General features: G+C 35.6%; 1 protein-coding gene across 8 annotated transcripts in view; it reads left to right on the top strand.

Moving 5' to 3' along the window:
• The window catches only part of LOC137030830 (A-kinase anchor protein 13-like), a 107,899-nt gene that overhangs the window by 37,887 nt on the left and 50,088 nt on the right, over nt 1–19,924 (top strand). For all 8 annotated transcript variants that reach the window (XM_067401278.1, XM_067401277.1, XM_067401276.1 and 5 more), the window contains 3 exons: nt 289–371; nt 15,224–15,287; nt 19,194–19,315. In XM_067401278.1, coding sequence (XP_067257379.1) covers nt 289–371; nt 15,224–15,287; nt 19,194–19,315 — 269 coding nt within the window. The remainder of the gene's footprint in view (nt 1–288; nt 372–15,223; nt 15,288–19,193; nt 19,316–19,924) is intronic.

Here is a 19,924-nt window from a genome sequence, read left to right as displayed (position 1 = left end):
AACTAAACTGAAATAGCCATACTTATAATTTCCAGAAATATCCCTGTTTGGTTGATGCGTTTGCGGTGCAGGAAATGTCTTTAGTTTATTAATCACCTAATAAAAAGTGACTCATATATTCCATTCTTGAGTGACTAACGCTTGGTTGTTTTGTTATCAATGAAAGGTTTTTTTTGTTTGTTTCTTTATTTTCATGAAGAAAAATTTGTACTACTTGTTCTGCTACTTTTTTGTTAATTAATATCTGACTGATTATAATTCCTGTAAATGCTAAATGTTCTCTCACAGAGTCAGATGCACGTTTGGAGGATCAGATGGACTTTCAGAAGACAACGTGGCGTGATATCATGGATAAAAAAGATATACCACTGGTTAGTACTAAAAATATAGTGTTTTTAGACTATATATTTCATTTACTGCACTTCACTTTTGAAATATGTTTTGACATGAATAACTGACATCCCATGATAGTTGGGTTGCAAAAAAAGGCTGTCAATCATTTTTTTTATACTGCCAATACTTTGCTATATGTTTTTTTACTGTTGTTATGCAGAATCAAGTTTATTTATAAAGTTTTTTTGGCAAACCCAACAAGACAACTCGAACCAAAATAGGCTCATACCTTTTTGTTATAAGCCCTTCAGCAAGGGCTCAGTATTTACAGTTCATTTGAAGTCAATTATTTTGAGCACCGAGCTCCAAATGGGGGCGATATTTCCATGAAAAGCAAAACGTAAAGTCCTGTTACTCAGCAGCATTTTGGTCGAGTCCCCATGGTGTCGGGCCCATGTATAACCGATAACAGATGTGGTCCCCCCTTTCATCTTTAGCCTTACTTGTTGCGTAAAGACCTGAGAATTATTATAAACATCTGAATATCCAGCAGTAATATCTTGCTATGTATAGAGCCAATGCTTGATTAAAGAACAGAATTCAAATCTTTGGGGTGAGTAAGAGGACTTTTTTAAAGAAATTAATACTTTGTTATAGCAAAGATGGACTAAATTGATCCAAAGTGACAAAAAACTTTTACATTGTTGCAAAAATGTATTTCAAATAAATGCTGTTTATTTGAACTTTTTTTTTTTTTTTTTCAACAAAAAAATCCTGAAAATACATATCATGGTTTAAAACAAAAATATGAAACTGTTTTCAACATTGATAATAATAAGCACAAATGTTTCTTGAGCATCAAATCATCAATGAGTTCTGAAGGATCATGTGACACTGAAGACTGGAGTAATGATGCTGAAAATACAGCTTTGATCACAGGAATAAATTACATTTTAAAATATATTCACATAGAAAACAGTTATGTTAAATTGTAATATTATTTTACAGTATTGCTATTTTTACTGTATTTTTGATCAAATAAATGCAGACTTCTTTCAAAAGCATTAAAAAATCTTACCGACTCCAACATTTTGAACAGTATTTTATATGCTCTGCCAGATTTTGGCTTTATTTTTGTTGGTTTACTAAAGTGCTGCACACACAACCTGAGTTTACTCCTGTTATTCAAGGTAAAAGAGTTGCTTTTGTGTCTGTGGTCACAGAAACACTAGATGTGGTAGCATTGAGGCGTGAAGTCCAGAAGCAATGTGGATTTGTTTATTTTGTGTGTGTGTGTGTGTGTGTGTGTGTGTGTGTGGTTCAGTCGGAACAAAATGTCTCCACAAGGATAGTAATAGCAGAAATCTTTGATCTTGTGGGGACATGTTTTGGTCCCCATTAGGAAAACGGCTTATATTGTATAAAACTGTATGACGCTGTATAAAACAGCATCATTACTTCAGTCTTCAGTGTCACATGATCCTTCAGAAAGCATACTGATTTGCTGATTTCTGATTACTATCATTGTTGAAAATGTTGTTCTGCATAATATTTTTGTGGAAACCGTGATACAGGATTATTTCAGGATTCTTTAATGAATAGAAAGTTCAAAAGAACAGCTTTTATTTGAAATAGAAAAATGTTGTGATATTGTAAATGTATTTGGGTCAGTGACACTTTGAAAAGTTATTTAACAAAAACTTGTTTAAACACATTCATGACTCAAAATGTGCATTTTTTTTAAATGGCTTTTTTGAAGCTTTATTTGTCAATGACCATTTACTATCACTTTTAATTAGTGTAATGTGTCTTTGCTGAATAAAAGTAATAATAATCTTAATGACCCCAAACTTTTGAATGCTATTTACAATAAATGGTTGGAAAACATAGTGTACAGTATATTATCAAACAAAAAAAGCAGATGACAAAATGTAGTTTGGGCACAAGGTAACGCTGTGCTTTGGTTTGGTCTTGTTTGTGTTGATCGTCCATTCTCCTGTTGGATGTTGACAGTTTTATGGCGTGACCTCTGGGCCAGCTGTTCATCCACAGGTTTCTTTACAACTGTTTGGGGGAACAGGGGGCTGAGGTTACCCTTTTATGTGAACCACAAGTGCTGAGGGCCTTTTCCTGCAAATTATAACCAGCCCCATCCTGGCAACTCACGAAGCCATGGTTTCTGCTTATTTCAGCTCTGGAGATCATGAGCAGATGGAAGAAATCACTCGTAGGTGTTGCTCTGCCTCGTTTCCTCTGGGCAGAGGGTGTGTTTGTGATTGTGTATATACATGGTGCGCTAAACACTGAGAAGCTTTGACACCGTTTCAATGGTGGTGTCGATCAGAAAGGCATCAGGGCTGTTATCAGAGTGTCCCACCGGACAGGCTTTCCTGCAGGGACTGAACTCATTCCATTCAGAGGAGGAAGGAGAACTGTGACAGAGAAAGAAAAGTGACTATATGGGTCATTTTAGTAGTTTCTGAAATGCAAAAATGCTAATAAGGAAGTATTTCTATAAAAGGGTATATATTAAGTATGCTCTGGTCACACTAAGATACTTTAATTATACTTGGTTGCAATGGCAAGACAATTAACAAGATCAAAAAAAATAAAGAGCTAAAGTTTGCTCAGTGACTGAGGGACTGACAGTAAACTTACTTGACAACTTTTTCAATTCCGCAAATTCATTTTTAATATGCTGATACCAGCGCTGTTGTTTTCCCAGCCAAATTATGTCACTTCCTGGAGGATGATGTCATCAAGGAACTGGCTTTTGTTATTTTTGGGATATGACAAAACTAAGTGCAGGGGAAATTGATATTGAGAACAATATCTATAAACAGTGCTATAAAGTATTTAATAATATTTTGAATTAATTTATGTTTTCAGTTTTTTATTATAATTTTAGTCAAGGCAAGTTTATTTATATAGCACATTTGATGTACAATAGCAATTCAAAGTGCTTTACATACAAAGGAATTTAAAAAATCTATATAATTTGGAATTAAAAATGGCATATATAAAAATAAAAATAATAAAAGTAAAGAATAAAAATTAACATAATATGCATTAAAACAGTTTACAATAAAAATAACTACTAGGTTTAGTAGTTACATTGTTTTTGTAATTGTGTATATATATATATATAATGTGTGTGTGTGTGTATATTTACTTCAGGTAACATTTATTTTATTTGATTTAATCTAAGTGTTTTAAATAGTTTTAGTTAATAATAGCAACCCTGGCTATAGATTGATCTTAGATTTTAAATTCATTGTCAGTATAAATTGTAAATATATAATATTTTATCCAATATATATTAAAACACATTGGGGAAATTCACTGCATAGCAGGAATGACCCATGTGCAGATGTGTGAGAAACAGCCCATAGGGTTGGGATGGTGCAGGCACAACGAAAGAGGAAAAGAGACCGTTCGCATATGCGACTGTCTGTGTGTGTGTGTGTGTGAGAGAGAGAGAGAGAGTGGGGGATGAGCGAGGGAAAGGGGCCGGCCCTTCACACAGATGTGAAAGATTAGGAGCGTCTCATTTTTCCAAACGCTTGAGCCATGGAGATTGAGCCTGTCAGGACCTCATGTGGGAAATAAGCTTTGTTCAGTGTCACAGTTTCTCCTTGCGTTTGTTGGAAAGATGTACGAACGATACAAGCGGAGGTATAGTTTGTGTGCCAAAGGAGAGAGAACTGTGGATGTAGTTTTAATCAAGGTAAGGGGATCTGAAAGATTGACATTCAGTGCTGTTGCATTGTGACTTTATATAAAATGAATTGTAGGTATTACACTTGATGTTGCTAATGTTTTTTTGTAACTTTTTTTAAATCATTAACAAACAGTACAATGCTTAACATAACTATTTTTAGTTGAGTATATGGTAGTTGCATATTTTGTATTTTGTTACTATCAAGAAATAGACATAGCAAAAAAATAGCATTAAACAAAGGTTTACATTCTATGCTATTCAAGTTTTTATAAAGCTATGCAGCTATGTAACCATTTGTTTTATGCCATTAACACATTTTTTATAAAGACAATGTCATCTGCAGACATAGTAGCTCAACTTAAATGAGTTCTCAGTTATGCTTCACTCAAGTCTGAACTTATAGTTTCTCCTTAAAGTCTTGTGTAAAATGAGAGATTTGTTGTAAGAATACAGTGCTATAAAATGAATGTGGACACCATCGCTTGTTAGATAAGTTGATCTTGGAAGATTGTAAGAGAAATGTTTGAGTTCACGTTGAGATAATCTCAGAACAGATCGCAACTGAGTATGATCTTTCCTATATACTGCATGCACTGATTATAAGTGGTGTATGTTTTTCATAGGAGTCAAAGAGTATCAATAATTTTCCAAGCTAAGGATAAGTTTCTGCTCATAGGATTCGTCTGTTCTTGCAAAATGTGATAGACATGTTCTTTGGCGTCTCATTCAGGAATCTCTGCACTCAGCTGTTCTTTCTGAGCACCCAAACGGTGTCATGTCTTATTTGTTGATTCATAGTTCTTATGTTGGGTTGAGACATCTGGCATTCACACATCATGGTATACAGTCTGAGAGCGTGTGTGTGTGTGTGTGTGTATGTGTGTGTGCATAAGGTGCGGCTTGTTTTCAGCTGTTTAATGTGGTTCAACAGACAAATACCCTGAAGCACTGATCTGACAGTTTGATCGTGCAATGAAGACGTGCTGCTTGATCTGTCTGTAAAGCCATTAGCACAGATGTCACTGCTTTCCAACCTCAGATCGTTAAGCTCTCAATAAACTGTCGAACTATATGTGTTCAATGTTATCACCTTAAAGGTGCCCTAGAATCAAAAATTGAATTTGTCTTGGCATAGTTGAATAACAAGAGTTCAGTACATGGAAATACAGTGAGTCTCAAACGCCATTGTTTCCTCCTCCTTATATGAATCTCATTTGTTTAAAAGACCTCCAAAGAACAGGCGAATCTCAACATAACACTGACTGTTACGTAACAGTCGGGATCATTAATATGTACGCCCCCAATATTTGCATATGCCAGCTCATGTTCAAGGCATTACACAAGGGCAGCCAGTATTAATGTCTGGATCTGTGCACAGCTGAATCATCAGACTAGGTAAGCAAGCAAGAACAATAGTGAAAAATGGCAGATGGAGCGATAATAACTGACATGATCCATGATATCATGATATTTTTAGTTATATTTGTAAATTGTCTTTCTAAATGTTTTGTTAGCATGTTGCTAATGTACTGTTAAATGTGGTTAAAGTTACCATCGTTTATTACTGCGCGCGATTTAAAGGGGCAGCAGCCTGAATCGGTGCATAGTTAATGATGCCCCAAAATAGGCAGTTAAAAAAATGTATTAAAAAAAATCTATGGGGTATTTTGATGTGAAACTTCACAGACACATTCAGGGGACACCTAGGGCACCTTTAAAGCCTTTGTGTTCCTCAAATGTAACACATGGCAATTCATGACTCATTTGATTCAGTACAGTTGATTCAATACATGAGTCAACATAAACAGAATTCATAGTTGTATTGTAAATGATTCATTATTGCACATTATTTCAAAGAAGTACAGTTCATGTTATTTGTAAAAATGACTCAATGACTTTACCAAGGCTGCATTTATTTGATCATAAATACAGTGAAAAATGTAATATTGTGAAATATTATTACCATTTAAAATAACTGTTTTGTATGTGAATATGTTTTAAAATGTAATTTTTTCCTGTGATTAAAGCTGAATTTTCAGCATCATTACTCCAGTCTTCAGTGTCACATGATCCTTCAGAAAACATGCTGATTTGCTGCTCAAGAAACATTATCATTATCAGTGTTGATGGTCGTGCTGCTTAATGTTTTTTGTTTCTTTCAGGATTTTTTTTTAGATGAATAGAAAGTTCAAAAGATACAGTAGAATTCTGTAAAAATTTTATTTTTTTGTCACTTTTGATCAATTTAATGCATCCACCCAAGTATTAATTTCTTAAAAAAAAAAAAAAAAAAAAAATCTTACTGACCCCAAACTTTTAAATGGTACTGCATTTCAAAAGTAAAATGGTTTGCAAATGCTGTTACATAACAGGGCTTTTCACACTTGAAATAAGCCGCGTTTCCACCGCAGGAACTTTCCCCAGGAACTAGGGACTTTGGGGTGGCACTCGGTGTGGTGCGACCGCAGGGACATGGGTTTAAATGAAGTTCAGGGTAAAAATTTCCCCCTCAAAAAGTCCCTGCTCACGAGGTAGTCATTTTTCAAAGTTCAGGAACTTTTGGGGGTGGATGCTGATTGGTTGAGTTCATGCAGCATTTTGACTGGTTGACTCCTCACAGCATTTTATTTTAACCATCAAATATGTGTTGCGTTGTGGTGCGTGCAGTAAGAGTTGTTTGCTATTTGGAATCAACAATGGAGTTTAAAAAAACACAACCGACGGATCGACGATGAGTTTCAGGATTTATTAAAGTTCCCTTGTGGTGAAAATCAAGTTTTTAATATTGTTCATGACTATGTGGTGTTTTTAACATGCTTTAAGACAAACCATGTGCAAATTCATAAGTCAACACCGTTGCTGAATATTTTCTCTTTAAAACTGGTTTGAAATCGCTGGTGTTTCTGATATCACAAACTACATTGTAACCAATCACGTCAACATGCCGTCGGGCTTTAGCATATCATTAACTGACCAAACAAGGGAGTCTCAAACAGGTGTATGATGCATATTACGATGTTATGATGAACTATATGCCTTCCTCCACTGAAGTTCAGTGTTGTTCAAAGCGTTTGTAAGGATATTGATTGCAGCTCTCTGACTCTGACATGGCAAACAGGAACATTAGCATCACATTATTAGCGGTTTGATAACTTAGTCAAGCAAAAACGCTAATCATATTAATTACCATCATGTGTCCGATGTTGTAAAGAGCGATACCATTGCGCAGCGTTTACCTCAGTAAGTTGACCGAGTGGATCTCGTGTGAGCTTGTGCGAGTGAGTGGAGGCGGGGCTGATTATCATATTCATAGATCTGTGTATATTAAATGAGGCAAGGGTGTAGAGTTACATTCAAGCTTTTTTAAGGCATTAAGAATTTTTTTCACAGAAAAGCATTTTTAAATATGTAATTATGGTGATCAAAGATGAGTTTTCAGGGATAAAATTATTGACTACAGGGGGACTTTATGCTTATATACAGAGGTTGAAATCTAATGGGAACTGGAAAGTTGCGCACAGTCCTGCATAACCGGACCAATTTGCCTAATCTTCACAGTACAGATGATGGAAACACAGACAGCAACAGGTTTAAGGGAAAAAAGTAATTTCGGTGGAAACGAGGCTATAGTTAACCCTGGGTCATTCTTAACTCTGCGTAAATGTAATCCTGGGTTATCTTGCTTCACGTTTCACACAGCTAATATTTTACCCAGGGTTAACAGTTAATCCTGGGTATTTGTAACCCTGGGTTAATATTCTTATTTGCATATTTGCAGTGTCGGTGTCATTGATTGGATGAACGCAGTTTGCGACCTGTTTACATAACAGTTGTAGCATTGCGCATCTGCATATTGCCAACTATAACAATCTAACACCGTATCGTTTCTCATTGTACAAGTTTGGCACCACAATGCGGGTTTGGAGCAGGGTTTCATAACCCCAGAAGTGGTGTTAAGCTCGCTTCTAAATCACAAGTGTGAAATGCTCCTTTACCCAGGGTTAAAAGCAGCATTTAGAATGACGATAACCTGGGGTAAAACACAGTCTGAAAAGCTCTAATGACTTCAATCTAGCACATTTGATTCAGTACATTTCTCTAAATGTATTCAATAGCTTTCTATTCTTAATGACTCCTAAAGACTGGATGGCTGTTGGATTGGTGCAACTCCTCTGGGAAAGCTCAGATACAATGTTTTGACTGTAAATGGAGTTTGAGCGTGTGTGTGTGTGTGTGTGTGTGTGTGTGTGTGTTTGCGCATACATGTGGAGGTCAAGAACTGCGTGAGTCGAAGGGGCGTCTCAGTTTGGTGACAGTCTGGGAGCCGCTGCTCAAATCCTAACGGTTTCCTTTGGCTCTTAGCCTGGAGAGAATGATGGAAACGGGCTGCCGGCCAAATGACTTCATAGCGCTGTACTGCAACTAAAAATCACCGTCTTTACAATCAGCACAAACTGGAGATTTTGGAGCTTTGCTCAGATTTAAGACGGAGATCTTGTGAACAAAAAAATGGTCCTGTAGGAACATAGCAACGTCAGGCACAGAAATTAGATTCAAAAAATGTCCCACTAACTGATTAACGTGTTCTTATCATGCCATAAATTTATTCCCAAAGCAGTTGCTTTTGTATCACAGCTTTTGTTCCCTCTGCATGCATCGAGAGCCAGCGTACAGTCTGTGCAATTTTAAACCAGATGTGTTTTTATTGGGTACACTTCTGAATGTCTGCTGGCACTGCCTGTTTGGTTTCTCCCCTAGCGCCGCAAATATGCAGTGAGAACGGCAGTGGTGCCAGATTCTGGAAAGGGACATTGGGCCATGTTTGGCTCTGAGCAGACTTCAGGGTTTGGGCCTCTGTTATAAGAGCAGTTTGAAACTGCAGAGATATGTGCAGTGTTTTTAGAGCATCATATAATATTGGGGCTGACATGCAGTTAGGAAAGCAAGTTTTCTATTTGATGTTACCATGTGATTTTTCTCCTTTGGATCAGATTGTAGAAAGACAAGAAATGCCTCAAACCTGCATTGCCTGCATGAGCACCACAGTGTGTCAGAAGCATGTTTGCTAACCATTGCACCATAGCTCTGAAAGTTTGTCTTTTGCCATTATTTATTATTTCATGTGCATTTTTCAGAAGGTGCATTTTGAATTGACTATTAGGATTAGTTCATTTTCAAATGAAAATTAGCCCAAGCTTTACTCGCCCTCAAGCCATCCTATGTGTATATGACTTTCTTCTTTCTGATGAAAAAAATCAGAGAAATATTAATAAATATCCTTATGCATCCAAGCTTTATAATGGCAGTGAACAGGGGTCACGAGTGTGAGCTGAAGAAAGTGTCACCCACATCTATCCATCATAAACGTACTCCACACGGCTCCAGGGGTTAATAAAGGCCTTCTTAAGCGAAGCAATGCATTTGTGTAGAAAAAATATCCATATTTAATAAGTTATGAAGTAAAATATCTAGCTTCCACCAGACTGCCTTCTGTATTCAACGTACGAAGAAAGTGTAAAACTTTCGCAGTTCAGAAAGCTTACGCTACGTCCTACGCCTTCCCTGTTCAACTTATGGAAAAAGCTTAACTGATGCGATGTCAGTTCCGTTTTTTTTTTTTTTTTTGTAACTTTAATATGGAAGGCAGTGTAAAGAACATTTTAAAATTCTAAAATCCATTTCCTTTTTTTCACTATAAACAACCCTTTGTGAAATTGAAAGCTTCAGTGGATCTTCAATGGAAGTTTCTTCTTGGAACCATCAATGCCAATAAAGAACATTATTTTTAAGGGTGTAAACTTATATTATCGCTTAAGTTTAATGAAGTTCCTCTTTATCTTTTTGAATGCTATGTTCTTTTGTGGGTCTGTGGCAGTTAATGAAGAAAATGTTTACTTTCTATTCACTGAGCTGCTATTTAAGACAGATTCTCTGCTACTGTACATACTTAATGTTTGCATTGGATTTTATATTTGTTATATATGCTGTTTTTCACTCAAAACTAAGTCTTCTTTTGCCAACTTTAATCAGTTTAGCTGTTTGTAGTTGGCTGCTCATTTCAAACTTTAACATTGAATCCGTATACATCTATTATGTCAAAAAGCTTTTACCACTTTAAGGAAACAGCTTGCACCAGCGCAAAGCGTCTTTTAGTGTTTAAAAACTACTGTCAGGAAAGACGAGCAGTGAAAAATGAGTTCTGAAAAGGCATGAACAGGGTTATTTCTGCGGCTGACCTTATTGCATATGCATTTGTAGGAGTTTCCCTTTCAGTAACAAAATTTATGTGAGGAGAGTATTTAAATGAATCACCCAATGCAATTTACTAAGGTTTGTGCTCGTCAATTTACTGGTATTTGCGGCATTATTTACTGCCCCAAAAAAGCATGTCTTAAACTAGATGTTAATGTGCGCTGCTCTTGGTTGATTGCGTTTGACATGATGGAAATGATCCGGCTGCGTCGCTGTTCTTTAATTTGCACGTCATCAGTAGATCAAGAGTTGAAATTTCCACTCCCATCTGTGCTTTTTTTTTTTTTTTTTTTTGTGCTCTTATGCTAATTTGCTCTGTTTAGTAAATCTGGTCCTAAGCTTTTACCAGGTCAAAGTTTAGGGTCAGTTTAAAAAAAAAAAAAAACTGTTATTCAGCAAAAATGTTATTAAATTCAGTGACAGAAGATTTCTATTTCAAATAAATGCCATTCTTTTAAACCTTCTATTTATCAAAGAATCCAGAAAAAATATATATCATGGTTTTCACTAAAATATTAAGCAACACAACTGTTTTCAATATTTATAAGAATACAAAGTGTTTCTTGAGCAGCAAATCATCATATTAGAATGATTTCTGAAGGATCATGTGACACTGAAGACTGGAGTAATGATGCTGATAATTCAGCTCTAATCACAGGAATAAATTACAATTTAAAACATATTAGAATAGAAAATATTAACCTTAAATTGTAATAATATTTCACAATATTGCTGTTTTTTTTTTTTTTCAGAATTTTTATCAAATAATTGTAACCTTGGTTAGTATATAAGAGACTTTTTTCAAAAAGATTAAAAATCTTACCAACTCCAAACTTGAACAATAGTGTGTGATAAAGGGCTGTAATTGTTTTTTGCATAATTTATTATAATTTTGTGTTTGCTTATCATCTCGCAGTCCACATTTAATTTCTTTTTACTCCTGGACGAATACATATGATTTTAGTGTGAGCAAATCTACAATCTAAAATCTCAAAAGGATCAATTCATCCAATGAAAGCATCTCGGACATGTTATAATTACACAAACCCTCAGTTTCTCATCTCATTTATAGTTCAACCACTATAATTGTCACCTATGCCTCAACAATACAGCTCTTTTCAATTATAATCTTTTTACGATCATAGTATTTGTTTTTCAGCTGCAGTGGATGTGTGAAATATTATCACACAATGCTACAAATAACCCTAAAGAGTGTGTGATTGTGCTCTCTGGCCTGTCTGTAGGCAGGGTCTGTGCTCGGGACAACAGACAGCAGTGTTCTCCACACTTCCTGCCTTCCCAGAGGCACACAGTCGACAGTCAGAGGCCTGGCATGGACGTGCTCATCAATGGAGTGTTGTGCATTGTTAATTGCTTTAAAACTGTGCATGGCCACTTGGTTTTTGAAAGGCTCGAAGGGTGTGAACATAATTAGTCCCAGGCCAGGATGGAAATGTGAGCTGCTCCTGGGTCAAATCAGAAGCGATTTATCTTGTTCGTCCTTTTTCTTCACGTTTTTCTCCTGTATTCCCTCCCTCTTGGTATCCTTTGTTGGCCATCTTTCTCCCCCGTCTGATCACCTGTGTGACCCTGTCGCTGGATTATAACAAAGGCGAAAGAGCTTTTCACTGTGCTTTCCAGCCGAGTGAATAACCATCAGCGGTGCAGGTCGCTTTAATACAGGCTTTCTATTGTGGGAGATTTGTACAGGTTGCAGTTCACTACCAGCACTGGCCGTAACATGAGATCTCTGTAAACATTTCCAATAGACTGTATGTATTCACCCTTTCAGTTCTTCAGATCAAAAGCTGACATATAGTAGGCAAGCAGGCATGACAGTGTTTGGACCTTTTTAGTATAATACAGACTGAAACTGGAAGTACATTATACTAGATACACAAGAAATGCAAATACTGGCCCTGTTTACATCTGGTAGTAAGATGTGTTTTGGTCGATTTGATCACAAGTTGGACGAGGGAAACACATTCCCGTTTACACCTGGTGTTTTAATCCGTCTCTTTTGTTCACTTTCAACCACTTCTGTCCTGATTTCTGCTATGGACGGGTTAATGTTTGGGCTTTTGCAGATCTTTGGATCTAATGGACAAAATAAGCTCAAGCAATTTACACATGAAAGCAACCGAGATAATGGAAAAAAATCAGCTTTCGTTTCTGCTCTGACAGCAGCAAGATTGTCCGAAAGCTGTGAGTGTGTGTTAGAAATCAGAAATGGTGAGAGAACATTGTGCTTAGTACATTTTCTACTCAAACCAAACCTGGGTCTTCAGCAAACAAAGTTTAAATCCCATCTGGCTCATAATGTTTATGCATTTCATCAGTAGATGGTCTTTTGTGGCTGTTCGAACAATAGACTGTAAAAGATGGACAACGCACCTTCGCTCTCTTCCATTGTAGATAAGTGAAGCCACCAATGTCCAAGTATGGCGCTGACAATATTGTGTAAAATACAGTGACTACTTTGCTTAGAGAAGCTGTCAATCCCAGAGTCCCGACTGTGAACCTGGGCAATCTCGCAAAATCTCTCGAGACTTCAGAATAAACATGATGGATGATAGGTTAGGAGAAATTGCATTGATAGTGTTTGGAAAGATTTTGGTATTTTTTTATAGGACACATTGTATAAACACTTATGCTGTTTCCACAAATCGACAAGCTGATACTCCATCTCTGCTGTCCAAATCCATTTAACTTTGTGCTTCAGCTCGCTTTCTGATTGGATATTTTTTTGTTTCATGTGATAATCCCCAAGCATGCATGCATTTGTCCTCGGGGTTCCCCCCACACATCAGAATTTCTGATCATTGATTCGCGATCCGGGCACCTCCGATGTTCTTCCGAGCAGATTCAGTCACTCTTAACACACCTCACCCCACAGGAAAGTCTTATAAGATAATCTGTAGAACCATAAAGATAATTGGGACATTACCTAGATTGTCAGAAGGGGGAGAATTCAGCCCAAAATCAGCCCGATTATCTTGTGGTGTGTACCCAGCATAAGATTACATACAGAGGGTGGGGTTTATGAGCTATACTGGGACCAACCACCTGGGGGCGATTGAGGCGTATTGGCTTTTTAGGACTTTTTTTTTAGGACACTTGGTTAACATGCACTTTGGTAAATACAGGTGTAAAACATTTTGAGTTTGTCCACTTTCGACTACTTCCAGAGATAGTCTAAACCACATTCGATCGGATTGCTTTCGTAGTGTAGATGCTCATGTGGTCGACTGCGGTTTAGACTATCTGGAAGTGGTTGAAAGTAAATAAGAAGCAAATATAGCAGAAAATAAAATCATGATAACAATATAATCTTGGCGCCAGCGCGATCACTTGCACGTGAACTGGAGCGCATCTTATAGGCAAAACTCAGCGGCTGCTTGCCTCACAGACATGAGAAATATATCTATAGAAAGCTTGTCTACTTTTAAACTAAATAATTCATAACGAAAATAAATAGGCTACTCTCTGATTATGTAATCTGAATGAAATGTGCATTTTCTCTCTGAGAGCGTCCATGGAGATGATGAGAGTCAGCAATGTCAACTTCATCTTTGCAGCTGACACTGATTCAGAAAACATTAGTTTATTAATAAACAATTAAATTGTCTCCTTACTGTTTTTGTCACATTCATAATCATTACTTTTACCATTCTTTATGGCAAGCTTTATGTGTGCGCTTGAGTGCTATATAGCCTGTATTACATAAACACTCATTATTATGGTTTATTCTCTCCAGTATTTAAGAAATCAAATTAATATAAATGAACAACTACTAGTCCAACACACACACCAGAGAAAAAACTTTGCAGGTCCTATGGCTGAGAGAGAGCCTACTCAGATGAAAGTGAGCTCAATTATAGTAACGCAGCATTTTTTTTTTTTTTTGTCAGTAACGATAACGCCGTTGTAACAGGGAAAAAGTAATTAATTTGATTACTCGTTACTGAAAAAAGTAACGCCGTTTATTTATAACGCCGTTATTCCCATCACTGAAAATGATCCACAATCAAAGCTTTTCAAAAGAGAGCACACCTGTGAATTCCATATAATTATGCAACTTTTTTAGCCTATAGTTAGTCTACATGCTAATGAACCATGTTACGTTTAATATGGTTCATTAGCATTAAGTTTTCTCCCACAGTTTTCTCTTTTTGTCTTTTAGCTCATAAACACGGATTTGCTGGGAACTAAGGCCATACAATGTCAAACGACAATGTAGTTTTCAACACATTTATACTGATACTTCCAAGACTATTTTTATTTATTTAGTTAGTTAGGTTTTTATTTATTTATTTATTTTATTATACTTAACTATGGATTAAGGCAGGGAATTCACGGTAGCGCACAACTTATCTTGGCTTATTGCTTTATTTTACAACACACTCAATCATATCTCATCTTATTTGAGCTGAATCTGCTTTATATGCTGGGTTTTACCACTGCAGCCTTTCACTGAAGTTTCTTCTATGTAACTGGATTGAATCCAACCAGCAGTATAGTTTGTTTGGATGTCTGGCTTGTGGGGACCATCTCAGCATTGGATCCTGATTGCTGAAGCCTCTGTTGTCCCTCAGGGCTTGTGTGGGGTGGTGTGTGGTCTATGATGAGCGAGATGCAGCTGTTGTTGGGTCCACAAACCACAGACTGAGCTCAAACTTCATATATGCTGCAGTCTCTGAGCATATGTGAGCGAAGCTGCTGCTTCTGTTTCCCTGTCGCCTATGCCTTCATTAGCACCTTTCACTGACCTTTTCAGCAATTAGAAAAAAATTGTGTGTGTGTTGGGGGGTGGGGGGCATGCAATGTTTATTTAATTGTTTTTTTAGTATGTCAAGCAACTCTTTCCAGTTAGACAGTCACATGCATAATACCATATCTTCCTCTTTCTGTCTCCAGATCCACAGAGACAAAGACGCATTGTGTTCCAGTGTGTCCCAGAAGAGACACAGCCTGTCCACAGGTAAGATCACACATCCCTGCTATCATATTGTCAAAGGTGTAAAGCAATACTATTATTTACGTAGTTTTGGTCTCATTTTAGCTTGTGACTTTAAATGGAATTATACAAATTACTCAGAAGATCATATTTTAATTTGTAATTTAACCCTGTAGATAAATGAGGCAACACTGAATGAGTCCAGAGAAATATCAACTATAAATATACACTACCATTTAAGAGTTTGGAATAATTCATATTTTCTTTTATGTTTTTGAAATAAGTCTTTATGCTCACCAAGGCTGATCAAAAATACAGTAAAAACAGTAATGTTATGAAATATTTTTAGAATTTAAAAGAACTGTTCTCTATGTGAATATATTTTAAAATGTAATTTATTCCTGTGATCAAAGCTGAATTTTCAGCATCATTACTCCAGTCTTCAGTGTCACATGATCCTTCAGAAATAATTCTAATATGTTGATTTGCTGTTCAAAAGTATATATTATACTAAAATATTTTGACTTTTTCTCTTAAAACAGTCTAATTTTATGATCTTAATGCTTTTTAATGCTTATGAAGTAAGCTTAGCAAAATGTTAACGTCATTTTCTATTTGAATCATTTGTGAGTCACATGGCTCATGCACTTCATGTGATGAGTGTTATTTTATGTGGCATGTGTGCTCACTTATGAGGTTCCATGACTGTCGGGGTGCTGTCTATGTAGGCAGGATACAGTAAGGCTGTAATGTTAGTCATAGTTCCTTGAAACAAAAACATTTCCACCATCTCTCTGACCCTTAGAATTGAACAGGCTGTTTGACTTTTGTACCTTTAAGGCTTCTATACAATATGTATGGTTGGCTAGCTTCTTAGGAAAGCGGGAACTTTGCTTGTAAACATTGAAGTGCATCTACACAGATGAAGTATGGAACAGAAAATAGGCAAGTGCTTGTGTAGATGACTTTTTATTTACTTGTACGTACTCTGAAGACTGCTCACCTTCAATACACAAGCAGCACCTGATATCTCCTATTTAATGAAAAGTGACAAGGTTTTGTTTGTCCTATTGTGAATATAAGTGACCTATAGCTCTTTTTTCCAGTTAGACTCCCCTGACTAGATGTATTGTTATAAATGCAGGAAGCAAGATGAGACTTATTTATCACATGAAACCTTTTCATTGCATTTAACAGCGTTGAGTACAGTACAATGCTTTGAAAGCCATGCTAAAAATAAAATAATGTTTAGTGTTCCCGGTCAAAAATGACTGCTTTGTAAATCATTGGATTCAGTCTTTTTGTCAACTTGTTTTTTTGGGGTTTTTTTTTTTTTCTCAATTAGGACAGGTTTTTTTTTTTTTTTTGGAACTTATTGATTGTAGGCCTCATTGATCTGGGGTTATGCATCTCAGTTTTTGAGTGAAAGCATTATTTGTGGATCATTTTATCAATCTGAAATAAATTATTAGGGATGCACCGATATGAACATTTTGGCTGATACCGATAATTCTTTATATTTGAAAGCTGATAACCGATATATTAACCTATAAATCTAAATCAAAGTTTTTATATAATTTTTGCCTGATTACAAAACAAACGTTTCACCATTAAAAGCCATATGTCACAGGCACACACTTATAATGTTATCATTATAATATGACAGACTTGCGCTGTACATTGCACTTGACTGTATTTTCCTTTTTGATTTTTAAATTATATTTCAAGCAATTCAAAACCATCATGGCGAACAGTACACATCTAAAGTGTCTCAGCTGAAGGAAATAATCCAGTATTTATCAGCTTTAATATATCGGCCAAATTTTCTTATTGGATCAATAACGATATCATTAAAAATGAACATATATCGGCTGATAGCAATATGGTGGCTGCTATATCGTGCATCCCTACTGTTTATCAAACTACTGTGCTCTAATGTTTAACCATGAAGTTTGTTTTGAAGTGCTTTTATTTTGTACAAAATGGAGCAAAGTCAAACTTGTGACTCTGAATTCTTTCAATTGGGACAGGTTTTGTGTTTCTTTTTGAAAATGATTGATTGTAGGCCATCTCTCTGAAAAAGAAAGCCTGCAGTACTTAAAATAGTTTGTTTGTGTACATGCATGTGTGAGTTGTGTGTGTGGTAGGGCATTCACATGTCCAAGGCCTTTATCTTTGCAAGCACACATGTACATGTATGAATATGAACATGATGAACATGCTCCTGAACACTGAATGTTTCTCTGAATGTTTCAATGAGGCCTGTGTGACTTTTTTCCATTTTGCACAAGATAAAAGCATTTAAAAACAAAACTCCTGGTTAAACATTAAAACACTTGTGTGATAATGATAAACAGTGCATTTTATTCATATTTTATTGAATATTAACAAAATTATCCACAAATAATGTTTTTTTTTTTTTTTTTTAAACTCAAAACTGAGGTGCATAAGCTTAAGTCAATGAGGCCTATGACCAAAACCTCCAAAAATAAATACAAAACCTGTCGTAATTGAAAGAAAACAAGTTGACAAAAAGGTTGAATTGAATATTTGGTGATAATATAGCATAACGAGAGATTTATTAGCTATTTTTGTAGGCCGATCATTTTTGAACAGGAACATCACAAGTGTAACAAGGTGGGAAAAAAGTACCAGAAAAGTACAAAAATTATCCCCAAAATTTTGGGAAGTAGTTACACCATGTGTAAAAAAAAAAAAAAAAGTCAGTAAGTTTTAGTCCAATGCAATAACATTCATGAAAAACAAAATCCTCTCCAGGTCAAAATGACCTGAACACAACATAAGGGTTAAATTGTTTTTAATGATATATATATATATATATATATATATATATATATATATATATAATATACTTTTTTTTTATTTTATTACCATGCTAAAAATATTTTAATTTCATTTCTTTTTAATGGTAAAACCACTTTATTTTATTTTATTTTATTTTATTTTATTTTATTTTATTTTATTTTATTTTATTTTATTTTATTTTATTTTATTTATTTTATTTTATTTTATTTCAGCTTCTTATTCTTTGTTAACAATGTTAAACACTAAACACAGAGCCACAGTGTTTACAATTTTCAATTTCCATGCAATTCCCATGCATGCATCACCTTCAAATGAATCATGTCAAAAACATTCCGACGAGACTTTTGTCATTGAAACTTAACTGTGATTATTCATAGATAGTAAATGCTGACGTTCTTCTCAGAGGCCTGTCGTGGCCTGCGTTTATGTTTTCAGTTGTTTGAAATGACGTTTGCTTTTACTACAGCATTCATTCATTAACAGCACACACACACAGTGAGAACGGGCAGCTGTAGTGGTCCTAGCGAAACCCCTCCTTCACTTCCCAAGACATGGAGCCATCTGTGTGCAGTTAGACAGCTGACAAAGCTCACACTCTTGTGACAGATCTGCTAGTGTTGATCCCAGATCCTGTTCACTTACACTAAGCGTACATAGAGAATGTGTTGCGCTTAAAAAAGGTAGAAGAAAGTGAAAGCGAGAGAGAGCGAAGGAAACAGGCGGTAATTTTTTTCTAGGTTATGGAATCTGTTGAGGTTTGTCATGATGGTTTTGTCACCCACGTGATATGGTTTTGTTACCCACGCGATGGTATGGTACTGACAGATGCGTCAAACTTCTATCACGTTTGTCAGACTTTGCTATCTTGAATACATGTGCTGTTGTACAGAGATCTGTTCTGAAGGGGAAATCTCACTTTTTTGTTTAAGAGGACATTGTGCTTGAGTAAGAGAACTTATTTGGAGGTTTTTATCATATACTTTAACTGGATAAACTAGCTTTTTCTTTCTTTTTTTTCTTTTTTTTTTTTTTTAGCACACAGCTTTTTAAAGTAGCTTTAAATTTGTCTGTCATTGTGTAAATGTCTGTTTATGTTTGTTGCAGAGAGTTCAGAGTATCCAGAGTTTCACACTTGCAATTCAGAAACAGTCACTTATCGAGACTCAGGCAGCGATACAGATGGATTTCTTAGTCCTGACACCGGAGAGGACAACGTCTTCAGAAAGGTGAGAGAAAGAAAAAAAACTAACTAGATTTTTCTAGAGTGTTGTTTGCCACAGAGGACGTTATGTGGTTTTTCTGGGTAGTTGCTTGGACATTTGTGAGTGATTTTTTTTTTTTTTCCTTTTGGTCCTAAGATATAGCTTGCTTATTTATTTATTTATTTATTTATTTATTTAATAATTATTTATTTGTAATTGATATTTATTTATTTGCAATTAATTAATATTTATTTATTTGCAATTAATATTTATTTATTTTAATTAAAAAAATTCAAAGTTAGTGTCAGGCTGATTGAAAAAGAGCACAACAAGCTGTGCAAGTAGAGGGTTAATTCAGCACAAAATGCAGGATGCAAGTTTAATAATAAGGGTTAAGAGCTTTAAAAAAATCACATACCTCAGTATGAGGAATAGTAAAAGTGATGTCTTAGCACAGAGATTTTCAAACATTAGAGTACTGTTAGATTAGATATAAAACAATAGCTGTCAATAGGACAAAATAATTGTGAGTTAATGTCATGGTTTTTAACCAGTCTTTTGAAGGCAGAATTAAATGGTGGTCAAATTCAGTGTTTTTTTTTTTTTTTTTTTTTCAAATTCAGTGTTTTTTCG

The sequence above is a fragment of the Chanodichthys erythropterus genome, chromosome 11, assembly GCF_024489055.1.
Source record: "Chanodichthys erythropterus isolate Z2021 chromosome 11, ASM2448905v1, whole genome shotgun sequence".
Taxonomy (NCBI): domain Eukaryota; kingdom Metazoa; phylum Chordata; class Actinopteri; order Cypriniformes; family Xenocyprididae; genus Chanodichthys; species Chanodichthys erythropterus.
The sequence above is the reverse complement of the archived record's forward strand: the minus strand, read 5'-3'. Positions and strand labels throughout refer to the sequence as shown.